The sequence below is a fragment of the Cavia porcellus genome, unplaced genomic scaffold, assembly GCF_034190915.1.
Source record: "Cavia porcellus strain 051 isolate PalLab524CR breed Dunkin Hartley unplaced genomic scaffold, mCavPor4.1 scaffold_19, whole genome shotgun sequence".
Lineage (NCBI taxonomy): Eukaryota > Metazoa > Chordata > Mammalia > Rodentia > Caviidae > Cavia > Cavia porcellus.
Window position 1 is genome coordinate 30209655 of NW_026947502.1, and position 13025 is coordinate 30222679.

The window sequence follows — 13025 nt, forward strand, 5'->3', positions numbered from 1 at the left end:
GTGAGTATGTGTAGGTGGGGAGAAAAGGCTGCACATCTTCCCTGATTCCAGTTTCCTCACGGAGGCACTTAGACTAGAATAGGAACTCTGAAACTATTACTCCACAGTAAGACATTTTTAGGATGTTTAAGCGCCTGCCTTGCAAGCAGGCAGTCGTCAGTTCGATCCCTGGTACCGATAAAAATGAAAAAGACAAAAAAAAAAAAAGATGCGAGTTTTCACTATGTTGCCAAAGTAGCAGGGACTATAGGAATGTGCCATCACATCTGCCTTAATATTTTTTAGAAGGTGTCGGGGCAAACACACAGTTTCTCAAAACACTTATAATTTTCATTCTTTATTATTCTATTTTTCTAATTTAAAAAACGTATAGCTACTATTCACTAAATATTTTGTGACTCATGAACGATCTTGAACCATAGTTTGAAACAGCACTGAAGACATCCTTTGAAGATATTTTCTCCCAGCCCTCATTTCCTCAGAGAAGCTGCCTATTTGATTGGGAGTTAAGGAGAAGGTAGCTGCTGTGCTCCACATAGCTGCTCAGGATGCTCCCTGTTCCCTGGGGAGGTCCTTGCCGTGCGGCATCAGCAGGTGACATTTTCCTCTTCATTTGGCTATCCCCTGCATCTTCTCAGTTTTCATAAGTGTTGTTTAAGACCTCCAGGTATTTCCTAATAAACTATACAAATTGTCTCTTCCCAAAATGTTAATATGAAAATAAATGTTTAAAACAGACTCAATGCTGGAAGCCATACAACGTTGGTAAAAAGTCAAGATAGAAAGGCAGTATACACACATAGCCAAAGATAAAGGAGAGCCAAGTTAGAAGGAACAGAGGCTGGGAAGCAGAGCCAGGGTTACAGGGAAACTTGGCTACCTGGAGTCAAGAGCTGTGATACTACCTAGGGTATGACATTGGCCCCACTAGCCTCAGAATCTCTTCACTTACTACCCCACAGCTCTCAGCAGAGCCCCTCTCTGAAGTGCCAAAGGACTGATGCATCTCCTATTCCTCCACCTCTCGCTGTATCTCGAAGATTTGGCGGTTCTTGGGGGTGACCGCCAACAAGGCGGTCAGTCTAAACATTCTGACCATTGGGCCTGTCTGCTTCATTAACGTGCCCAGCACACTAATATAGTAGAAAACTTAGGCGTTCAGAGGCAGCCAAAGGAGAGATGAGACGCTAAGGATCAAGGTGTCAAATTCTCATCCTGCCTCTGCCACTTTCTGAGCAGGTGATACCGAGCGAACTGGTTTCAATTTCTTCCCCAGGGTCTTGAGGGATCCTTGAAAGATAGATCGCTTGGGTTTGAATGCAAGCTGCACTAAATTCTCTGGTGCATACTGGGACAAATTACTTATCTCCTGGGTCTCGATTTCCCTTTGGGAGGTACTATAAGAGGTAAATCCATCAGTTAACACCACGGCTTCCAGAAAGCGCTCCGCAGTTGGTAGCAAATACCGCCGAGCGCTACGCTCAGGAGGAACGGCCTCGCGCTCCGCAAAGCACCTGGCGGCAGCCCAAAAACACTTCCCGCCGCGCCGGCCATCGCCCCCAGCCTCGCAGCCCGCTGGTCGCGACAGCGGCAGTGCATTGTGGGGCTTGTAGTGCGGGGCTGGGATACAGTGGGTGGGCGCGGCAGCCGCAGCCGCAGCGGGGCCATCTTCGGCGGGAGGGCGGGCTCCGCCGGCGCAGCCCACACCTGCGCCCCTCGCCCGACCCGATGGCGCCGCGACCGCTGGGCCCCTTGGTGCTGGCGCTGGGCGGCGCCGCGGCCGTGCTTGGCTCGGTGCTCTTCATCCTCTGGAAAGCTTACTTCGGCCGCGGACGAGAGCGGCGCTGGGACCGCGGCGAGGCCTGGTGGGGCGCGGAGCCCGCCCGCCTCCCTCAGTGGGACGAGTGGGACGTGAGTGCGGGGCCGGGGCCGGGTGGGCCGTGTTTGCGTCTCCGCGCGCGTGTGGCTGAGGGGTGTGGCCGCGACCCTACCCTGTGAGCGAGTGGCCACCCAGCAGACAGGCAGGGAGGCAAGGACTTTTGGAACGGCTGAGCGAATTTGGGTGCGACGTCTCGGCACCAGAGCTTTTCCGGTGATGCCGCAGTCTGGCGGACGCGGGCGGCACCGAAGAGACAGCTCTAGCCGGTCTGATCCGCGCGGCGCCTGCGCACTGCGCGTTGGCAGGGCCCTGGGGGATGCCGGGAAGAACCCTCTGCAGAGTTTCCCGCGGCTCGGTTTCCCCTGCAGTCCCGGGAAGTGATAAGGTCAGTCCGCCAGAGAACGGAATGTTCCAGAGTACACTTGGAAAGCCGGAGTTGCAGTTTACAACTCCCAAAGGCAGCGCTGATCCGGTTCCGCCAGACCACCCCTGCCTGTCCCTGGAGGGGAGAAAGGGGATGTGGGCAGGGTCAAGTGGGAAGTTGCCAACCGCAGCCTGACCTGTGTCGTGCAGCCCGAGGACGAGGAAGGGGAGGAACCGACTCTGGAGGAGCTGGAGCAACGAGAGGTGCTGGTGCTGGGGCTGGATGGCTGTGGGAAGAGCACGTTTCTGCGCGTGCTGTCGGGGAAGACACCGCTGGAAGGCCATGTCCCTACCTGGGGCTTCAACTCCGTGCGGCTGCCTACCAAAGACTTCGAGGTGGACCTTTTAGAGAGTGAGCAGAGAGCCCCGTCCCACCTCCCCATCACCACTGCTGGGCCTGGGCCTGGATTCTTTTTTTTGGGGGGGGTGGCCTAACTTGTATATCTAAGCAAAACACTCCCTTATATGAAATCTTTCACATCCCTCGTGGGACAAACTCTGTATTGTAGCATATGGGCCCTTAGTGATCAAAAATCCTTAACGTACTAATTGCCTGCCATTCAGCATTACTGAAGCTTACATGCAGGGCAGTGAAATCCTAACAGCTAATGGTGCTTATGCCAAGTACCTGATAGGTGTTACATAGTAAAATCCTCCCAACAGTTGCATTATACACATGAAGAAACTGAAGCCCAACAAGTTAAGTCATTTATCCAAGGTCACCCAGCTTTCCAGTGTCCTGATGCATAATGTTGGCTGTAGGCCTTCACTGTTGAGCAGCATATTACAGTGCTTATTTCTGAAGAGTGACTGATGATCTCTTATCTCCTTTCATAGACACTGTTCCTTTAGTCTAGAAAGCCCTCCTCCCTTGATAAACTGTTACTCATCCTTCACACTTTAGTTTAAACATGATATCTCTGTGAAGCCTCTCTGATTCCCAGTAGGTATTTATTGAATGAGTGATCTGAGAGAATCTTGAGGAGCCGCTGGCCCTCAGTCCTGGACTTTGTGGTATCTTGGAAGAAGACAGCAAGGATGGTATTGAAAAGGCAGTCACCTGTCTGACCTCACTGTCACTGAGACGGCTGCCACAGAACTCGGACCATGGAGGCTGTGTTGGTTTAATTGAGGATTAGGCATCAGACTGAGGGCCTGACTGCTGGCCTGAGGGGGCTTATTTCCTCTGTTCTCAGGTGCTTGCCTGTTGGCCTGCTGTGGCCATATCTTTTTTCCCTGATTATAGCAAACACTGATACTCACCTAGGATTCTGGTTCTTAAACTAATGTTTGTCAGGTGGTTCTTTCATGCTAAGGACTTAGGTCAAGGCGGGGCTCTTGCCTTGATACCTTGTCTGGGGCCTGTCTCTCTCTGGGAGAAGGGGATGGTTGTTTTCATGATATCTGAAGGTCTGAGTGGAAACGGTCTGAACTTACTGGATACAAACCTAGATCTCCCAGTCAAGCCGTAGGGTCAAACAACAAACCCTTCACTGTGGTTGCATTGCTTGGTCTGGGGCCCAACAGAGAATGGGCTCTTTGGAGATAATTAGTAACTTACATGAATTCCAACACTTTGATGGCTCTTCCCTTCCCCCACCTTCTATATCCAGTTTATTAGCTGCTGCTTTCAGCTATGTCCACCTCCCACCTCCTTTGCAGCTGTGTGGTCCAAGCCACTGTCTTCTCTCCTGTCAGTACTGCCACAGCCTCCTTACTGGTCTTGCTTCCACTTCTGTCCCTAGGGTCAACCAGAGCAATCTTTCAAAACCCTGCATTAGATTACATCACTCTTGCCTAAAAATCCTACATGGTTACTGTGGCCTTACTGGCCCTAAGCAGTCTACCCTGGCCACCCTCATCTGTGTAGCTTCCTCCTGTCCCACTGGTGAGAGAGTACTTCAGCCACCGTGGCTTGCTTTCTGATTCTCAAGCACGCTGAGCTTTCTCTGCCTCTTCTCCTGGCTTGTTTTTTCTCATCATCCCAAACTCAGCTCACATCCACCTTCTTGGAGAAAACTCCCCAGACCATTGAACACAAGGCCAACCCCTACCTCAGCTGCTTTCCCTTTTTTTGCTTTATTTCCTTTCTTTCTAGAATGCGTTTGGGTTATGGCTGGTCCATCCCGGTTAGGGAGGGAATCCTTAAGAGCAGGGCCGTCTGCCTTGTTCACCTCTGTATCCCCAGCACCCAGATCAGTGCTTGGCACCTAGTAAGCACTCAGTAAATACTTGATGAGTGCCTGCTATGTGCCAGGCATTGTGCTGGGGCTTTGGGGGGATTCAGAGGTAAGTATGTGTGTCAGTTTAGAATCCACGCAAGTGATACTAAGATGCAGGGTGATCCGTGAGGCTGGTACAGAAGGGCAGAGACAACAGGAAAGCAACTCATGGACCACTCATGATTAAGCCTGGCATTTCCAAGGGAGGAGAATGGTGTGAGAAAATTGCTTGGAGAGTGGCTGTGCACAGGCAAACCAGGGTGTCCTGACTTTTCAAGGCACTGAGACTACTGACTTCTAATCACAGCCATCATGACCTGGGAGGAAGCTAAGAATTGGCAAAAGGTGAGGTAGCGGAGAACTTCAGGGTACTTCGAGAGCACCTGTGCACCAGTTCTGTGAAGGATGTGTTGCCTGTGGTATCTTTGGGTTTTACCGCAGCCTATTGGGTGAGTTTGGTGGTATGTGAAGGCAGCAACTTGCCCTAAGAGACCAGGCTGACAGCTAGAGCTACACTCAGATTTGATGGACTCCAGTCTGATTGGTTCAGGACTTTGTGGTCCTTTCATTGACTCTGGCTGCTGCAGCCTTAGGAAGCTGGAAGTGGGTGGGTTGATGCTAATGATAAAGAGCCAGGCCCAGGGAGGCTCTGAACTGGCCACTGACCTCTCCTCAGTTGGTGGCAGCCAGAACCTGCGCTTCTACTGGAAGGAGTTTGTGAATGAGGTGGATGTGCTAGTGTTCATGGTGGACTCAGCTGACCGGCTCCGGCTGCCCTGGGCCCGACAGGAGCTGCACAAGTTGCTAGACAAGGACCCGGACCTGCCTGTCGTCGTGGTGGCCAACAAGCAGGTGAGGCCTTAGGAGGCTAGCTAAAGCTATGCAGACTTCCACTAGTAAATTCTGGGTTAGGGGCAGGGAACATTACAGAGGAATTTGACTCAGTGAAGATACTGGCCCTACTTCTCCTATTTATGCTTTTTCTCATCTTATCCTCTATCTTATTTCTCCTTTGCCTCTCTATCCTTTGTCACCTTTGAGAGGTGAGAGAGATAATATACCAGGCATGGTTTTGAAAAGCAGTCCTTATTGGGCTTCTGTTGATCCTATAAGATGTGGGATGCAGTTCCTAAAGTTTATAGAGAGGTCTGTAATCTACCCGAGGTGGTACGCCTTGGGAATAGTGGAACTGGGATGTCTGATTTCAAAACCTTGCCAGTTTTGGTGGTGCACACCTGTAATCTCAGCACTTAGGAGGCTGAAGCAGGAGGATTGCTTGAGTTTGAGACCAGCCAGGGCTACATTGTTCAAGCTAGCCCAAACTGTAATAGCGAAATCCTATCTTAAAAAAAACAAAAACACACCTACATCTTATCCATTCTTCTGTGTTCTTGCAACTTTCTGCTCTAGGCCAGAGAGCTAAAGTGATAAGAAGAACAGGTAATTAATATTTTTGTGCTTAGTGTTCCAGGCACACTGCTAAGCATCTGACAGTCTTTAGTTCTATAAAAACTCTGTTGTGCCAGGTGTGGTGGTACATGCCTGTAATCCCAGCACTCTGGGAGGCTGATTCCCAAGTTTGAGCCTAGCCTGGGCAATTTTGTGATTTAGTGAGAATGTGTATCAAAAAATAAAATTAAAAAGGTTGGGACTAACTCACTGTGAAGGCCCTGAATTCAATCTTCAGTGGAAACAAAATGAAAACTGTTATACTCAAATGCTGAAGTTATAACTTTGGCATAGCCAAGGCTAAAACTCAGACTTTCCTCAAAGTTCCTGCCATTTATTCGTTTGTTTTGTTTTTAGGCATGATTGGAGATTGAACCCAAGACCTTAGAGCCACTAAGCTACATCCCCAGCCCTGAATCCCTTCCTCTTAACCATTACCTTGTACCCCTGGACTCCCTTGGGCCCAGCAGCTTTTGGCTTTGGAGATCTTAAGTACCATGTTTCCTACTTGGGGAAACCGCCATAGTACTGAGCCTGCCGGCTTCCCTGTGGCCAATGTCTGTGTGTCTCTGAGAGCCAGGGAACATTTTGACAACTTGGCTTGGAGAGAAGCTGTGTCTTTGACCTTAGGTTCCTCCTCTATCAGGAGACACTTGACAGTTATTTATAAATATGATGACCATATGTCCTCGTCTCCCCATTTATGCATGTCATTCTGGTGTAACTATTAATATTGCCCTTTGTGAACCTCACAAGTGCCCTTATTTGGACAGTGAGTCAAACAAATCCTATTCATAAACTAATTCACAGCAGATTTGTACCTACAGAAGATAACACCTAATTTATAGCTTTTTAAAAAAATTTTTAAATACAATCTTGCTATTTTCCTGAAGTTGGACTTGAACTCACATTCCTCCCACCTCAGCCACTGTATGGCTCTATTTTATTTCATTTTAGTGCCAGGGATCAAACTCACGGCCTTGAGTTTGCCAAGCATGCTCTTATGCCATTGAGCTAAACCCCCAACCCTATTTATTTTTAAATTAAGTTTCTTGAAGCAGAATCTCACATTGATGCTGGTCATAAACTCATTATGTACCCTATTGTCTTGGAACTTTGTACATTCTCCTGCATCAGCCTCCTAAGCACTGAGATTACAGGTGTGTGCCACCACACCTTGCTTTATTATTTCTTTATGGCTTCTTTAAAACTACAAGGGACACGTAAGGTTCCAAAATACTATGAATTTACTCCAAGAAGAATCATTTTAATCTGGGACCAGGGTTGGAATTTAAATGCTCTATCAGCAGCTGTGTTGCAGAGTAGCTTCCTTCCAGCTAGTTTGTGCAGTGTTGTGCATGACCTCTCCACTGTTGAATTTAGGGAACTGAGGAGGAATTCTTTTATTTATTTATTTATTTATTTATTTATTTATTATTTATTTATTTATTTATTATTTATTTATTATTTATTTATTTATTTATTATTTATTTATTGATTTATTTATTGATTGATTGATTGATTGATTGATTGGTACTAGGAGGAGGAATTCTTGTAAGGCCCAAAGCTTAGTGATTAAATCAGTCTGTTTGGAACCTGGCCGTGCACCTCATCACTGTTGTCCATACTAAATGACTTCACCTTCCTAAGCCAATTTCTTCAGTTAAGTATGGATATAAAAGTTGGAGACAGGGGCTGGGGATTTAGCTCAGCGGCATAAGCGCCTGCCTTGCAAGCAGGCAGTCGTGAGTTCGATCCCCGGTACCGATAAAAATGAAAAAGACAAAAAAAAAAAAAAAAAAAAGTTGGAGACAAGGGACATGAGCACCTATCACAGGGCTGTTTCTCACCATGGTAATGGTGAGAAATAATTGCAATAATATTGGTAATGCAATAATTATTGGTAATGCAATAAAAAGTGGTTGATACAAAGGAGTCAGAGGAAGGAGAGTGCACTGGTGTGATTCCAGGGGGTCCAGAAGGGGCTGGTGGGAATTTGGGCCCTGATCTTCACATAGCCCAAGAACAGTGAACTGTATGGGTGACAGGGTGGCAGTGTCGGAAACAGTCAGCTGAGTTCCCACTGACTCCTGTGTTCTTCCCAGGACCTGAGCGAGGCCATGAGTGTGGTGGAGCTGCAGCAGGAGCTGGGTCTGCAGGCTATTGACAACCAGCGGGAGATTTTCTTCTTGGCAGCCAGCATCGCCCCTGCAGGATCTGGCTTTGAAGAACCTGGCACCGTGCACATCTGGAAACTACTCTTGGAGCTTCTCTCCTAGGCAGGGGCCACCTGCTCACTGCCTAGTCCCGGTGACCACAGTTCCACTGCCTTCTGCTTCATCACCAGCCTGGGCCCAGGGCAGGAGCCACACGGTGGCCCTTCCCTTCTGCCCTCCTCGCCCTCTCAAGAGCTAGCTGAGAACCATACAGAAGCCTTCTTAGTGAGGTGGCCGTGAGGCTGTTGCAGGGGGTGGGGAGGCAGAAGATGGGAGAGGGTAGTGTAGCTCCTTCCAGGCAGAGTGTGGATCCAGCTTTCCCTTCTTTTACCTGCACAGTGACATGCTCAGTCATCCCCTCCATGAAGGACTGAGTGACAAAAGAACTGATGGAAAAGTCACAAGGACTGCTGGAGGCTTCGGGTCTCCTGGTCTACTCTTGGTTACTTCATGCCCTTTTCGTGTGGGCAGGTTCTTAGTATGCAAGGATCCCTTGCTCCCAGTCCCACATTGCCCTCCATCCCCTGCTCTGCCTAAGTGGCTTGTGGCCTTCTTGTCTCTGCCTCTTTGGCCCCAAGGCCATCCTTTTTAAATGGAGGTGGTTTCCATTTTTTTTTCTAACTGCCAGAGTGAACCTGGAGACTAGCAAGGAAATTGCCAAACACCTCCCAGCTTTCAAGGCCTGTAATGTCCACTTCTCTTCACATCAGAATAATGCAGTTTGTCCACTGAAAGGAAGGGTGAAGGGTGGATATTCACCCGATCTAAAGACAACCTGCTGCTCTTGTACTAACTGTGCCAATGCCTATGTTTACATAAGTCTGGGGAAGGAAGGAACCCATGTCTCTGGGAATAAGACTCACCTAGAGCTGGGAGTTGGACTCAGAACTGTGTTTTACTTATTTAATTATTTATTTATTTATGTATGTATTTATCAAAGAAACAGGCTGAAGTTCTAGGTTCTGTTTCTAGGTGCTATAATCAAAACACCAGGTGAGCTCGGGATTTAGCTCAGCAGCATAAGCGCCTGTCTTGCAAGCACATGGTCCTAAGTTCAGTCCCCGGTACCGAGGGGAAAAAAAAACAAAACACCAGGTGATTGTTGTAGAAAATTTGGAATGTTGAGGAAAATAGCTCGAATCATGAATAATATTCAGATAACTTACAAATGTTAATGGATTCAAAACTGTAAGACCCCCAGGGAGCCTTTGAGATTATAGTTAGTATCAGTACTTCACAGTGATTCACATGAACTTTAAACTCTGCCAGTTAACCCCAAATATTAAAGGCGCAAACCCTATCTGGGTAGGTAACAAATGACTCTGGGAGAAATTTCTACTATGGAAGTCCAGGTAAAAAATAATGTCATTATGAGCTGATCATGGTGGCCCACAGCGTTAATCCCAGCAATTTGGAAGGCTGAAGTAACATTGAGAGTTTAAGCCCAGCCTGGGCTATTTGATGAGACTCTGCCTCACAATTTGTGCCAGGCATAGTGGTACACCTATAATCCCAGCACTCCGGAGGCTGAAGCTTGAAGACAAGGAAGTTCAAGGCAGGCCTGGGCCACAGAGTTCACGACTAGCCATAGCAACCAAAAATAATTAAAAATTTAATAAAAGGCGGAGGCCCTACGTTTAATCTCCAGTACCACCACCACCACACACACACAACAAAAAGTATCATGTGAAGCCAAAGGACAGGAATAACAGGTCAGCCAACAGTGTGCCTTGGGGCCCTGGGTCATTTCATTCCTCAAAACAAATTTGGACTTTTAAAGGGGTTTCTCCAGTGTACATTCTATGGTTCTGTACACAGTGATCAGCCACTTTGTAAGGCCATCTGTGTGTTGACACTTGTTAGTGTAGACAAAAGGAACCTTTTGTCTGTTGGGCCACTGAATAATAAACAGCCACAAAAGGACTTTTTGAAAGGTACCACCCCACTGTTTATTCTTTTACTGAGATGAAATTGTGTGCCTTTGTTTCACTTGACATCTGTCTACCCAGCATGCTTGGGTGCCACATTATGGCCAGTGCAAGAAGAGACACATTGGGGTAATAGACAGGAAGTACCACATCCAAAAATAAAAATGTGATCTTTGGAAGCATGGCCTGCTGTGCCTTTGGGCTGCAGGCATTCATAATCATGACTTGAGATGCCAGTTCACATTCTAAGAAAGAATTTTTCTGCTTTTAAGGAATAAGTGGAGCTTTAGAGTAGCCTTTGAAACCTTGCTGGCGATTTTTCATCTGATCATTAGAAGAGTGAGGAACTTTGCATTTTTGTTCTGTGAACTCAGAGGCTCTCTTTGGGACCAGCACTGATGATTAGGAGAGGATTGCTCCCCATTAAGATCTGCCTTTTGTCTAATGAGAATCATGTAGTACAATTTTTGAAATCCCTAATATAGGGAGGTGAACTTGAAGAATAAAGCATTTCACTATGTCTGCTTGTCCTGTTTTTAATCAACAGCATTCCCATAACTATGCCACCCCGAACAATACAGGTATCCCAGTGGCTTCTGGGTGAGTCAAAACATTTGGGGCCGTTAGTGCATCCTCCAGGCAGTGTGTGATGCAGCACTCCTCTGGTAAGGAGAATGGGCCTTCAGACCTCCCAGGCCTGCCCCCGGCTTCAGTTCTCTCACCCGGCTACTTCTGAGTAGACAACTTAGGAGGAGCCTGGCCTACCTGCTTTTGGGCACCAGCTCAGTTACCTTTAGCTGCTTACCTTAGGCCCTCAGTCTAGTTTTCCAATCTGTGGCTGATACAGTGGCCCCTGGCTAGGGAGATGGTTGGCCCTTCTCAGGCTGTTGGTCTTTGGGGAGGGCCAGATGAGAATCTGACACTTCCCATCAGCTGGAAGGAAACATTTTCCAAAAAACTTTACACTTGCAGTTGGAAAACTGTTCTTAACACTAGTTTAGGAGGAAATGCTAGTGTTTAGAACCACATGCAGGGCCACCTTTGGTGCCCACTCCAACCTCCTTCCACTGGCCCAGACCTCAGAGCTGAAGTATTCTGAGCATTCTTGCTTCACCTCACTTCTAGAAGTGATCTGGAACACAAACTCCTAGTTCCTACGAATAGAGAAATCTCTACCTCATTTGCTGCCTCTGAAAATGGGCCCATTAAATGATAAGGGGAAGATTTCCATCAAAGACCCAGAAGTAAAACATTTTGCTTATCTCAGTCTGTACCCAGTGAAACCAGATGCACAAGGCTGCCAAGGACAAGCTACACAGCCTGAAGCAGTACACAATAAATTAGCAAAATTCATCTCAATGCCCAGTTTGGTGTGTACTGAGTGTTTACAGTCCCAGGAAGTGGCGGCTCTGGAGGGTGGTCCTTGTGACACAGTAACTTGGCAAACACATCAAGTCCCAGTTTCCTAGCCCTTTAGCCCTTGAGCAAAGAGTGCAAGGATGGGTTAGAGCATCAGCTTTGGCCTAACTTAAGTTGAATAAGGTGAGGAAGTCTAACTAACCCCCATGCTGGAGGTCACAAAGCGAGACCTCAGCCACACGGGAAATCCCTTAAGCATTCCCCAAGTACCTGGGCCAAGCTTTGGATTCCCAGGCAAGGTCCCTCCCCTACAGCTTAAATGTGGCAGATGTCAAGCAAATTAAAAAATGGGAGCCATACCCAGTGGCACACAACTGAATTCACTCGAAGCTGAGGCAGGAAGATCAAGTTATAGCCTAGCCTAGCTCCTTAGTGAGCCTGTCTCAAAATATAATGTTAAAAAAATGCTAGGGATATAGCTCAATGCAGAGGCCCTGGGTTCAATTCCCAGTTCCAAAAATGAAACAATACAACCCCTTGGCCGGCATGGTAGCACACACCTGTAATCTCAGCACTTGGGAGGATGAGGCAGGAGGACTGCCTAGAGTTCAAGGTCAGCCTAGGCTACAGAGTTGACCAATTTGACCTGTCTCAAAAAATAAAAAACACCTTATGGGGTTAAGGATAAGAGGTTTTGGTCCCCAGCACCATTTTTAAAAACTGAGTAGCTGTGTCTGATACTGACAGAGAAGCCTGGGGTGTGGACTACAGAACACTTATCAGCGTGGGTCCAGGGACTGTGGTAAGAAAGGGTTCCTAGAGTCACTAGCTGAACTAGGTAAAGTCAAAGGCCTGAATTTGGAATTTTATAGAGGGTGAAAGTTGTGAAGCTGGCTGGGCACACAGCGGTAATCCCAGCACTCTAGAGGCAGAGGCAGGAGGATCACTGTAAATTCAAGGCCAGTCTAGGATAGTGAATTCAAGGCTAGCCTGGACTACATAATGAGATCCTGTCTCAAAAAAATAAAATAAAAAGTTACGAAGCCAATTGGCCTTGGGAAGCTCTTTTAGACTAGATCCTAAAGACTGCTCTTGGTGTTTATGGCTCACTACTGCTCCAGTTTGAGGCTACATTGAACAAGGGGGCTCACTCTGATAGGATGGGATGGGTGGGCTTGCTTCAGGGGCCAAAGGGGAGGAAGACCTTGCTGTCTTAACCCATGGTGAAACCATGCCCTAGCAAGCAGCAAGTGTAAGACAGACTTGACTTCTGAGCACACTCTGACACCTATCTAGTCTGTTTCCTTAGTGATAGGATGACATATACCTCAGTTTCACACATAATAATATATTAAATAGCAAGCTCTTCTTTTATGAAGGGTAGTCAAGAGACAGATTAAGGTGCTTCTAGGAGACAGTTTGGGAGAGTTTTTACATGGTTAATAACTGGGAATAAAGTATCAGGATTTAAGAACATGTTCACTCCACACCTTGCCTATAATCCTGCTGTGAAACAGGTAGCACCACCTCACATGCCACTGAGTCAGGC

General features: G+C 47.4%; 1 protein-coding gene across 2 annotated transcripts; it reads left to right on the plus strand.

The window, feature by feature from the left end:
* The first annotated feature begins 1479 nt into the window (after window positions 1-1479).
* Window positions 1480-10637, plus strand: Arl10 (ADP ribosylation factor like GTPase 10). Of its 2 annotated transcripts, none has more exons than XM_003473228.5 (4): window positions 1480-1911; window positions 2453-2654; window positions 5201-5376; window positions 8079-10637. In XM_003473228.5, exons 1-4 carry the CDS (start codon window positions 1729-1731, stop codon window positions 8250-8252), a joined length of 735 nt encoding a protein of 244 aa, XP_003473276.1. In that variant the 5' UTR covers window positions 1480-1728; the 3' UTR covers window positions 8253-10637. The 2 variants fall into 2 exon arrangements, with proteins under 2 accessions (XP_003473276.1, XP_013011651.1); XM_013156197.2 differs by lacking the exon at window positions 1480-1911 and adding an exon at window positions 1963-2264.
* Window positions 10638-13025: the final 2388 nt, after the last annotated feature.

Bases quoted from the DNA above. Each gene is read 5' to 3' on its own strand.
- Arl10 (XM_003473228.5), top strand. From the start codon at position 1,729: ATGGCGCCGCGACCGCTGGGCCCCTTGGTGCTGGCGCTGGGCGGCGCC. The intron at 2,655-5,200 runs GTGAGCAGAGAG...ACCTCTCCTCAG, and splicing joins CGAGGTGGACCTTTTAGAGA to TTGGTGGCAGCCAGAACCTG. The intron at 5,377-8,078 runs GTGAGGCCTTAG...TGTTCTTCCCAG, and splicing joins TCGTGGTGGCCAACAAGCAG to GACCTGAGCGAGGCCATGAG.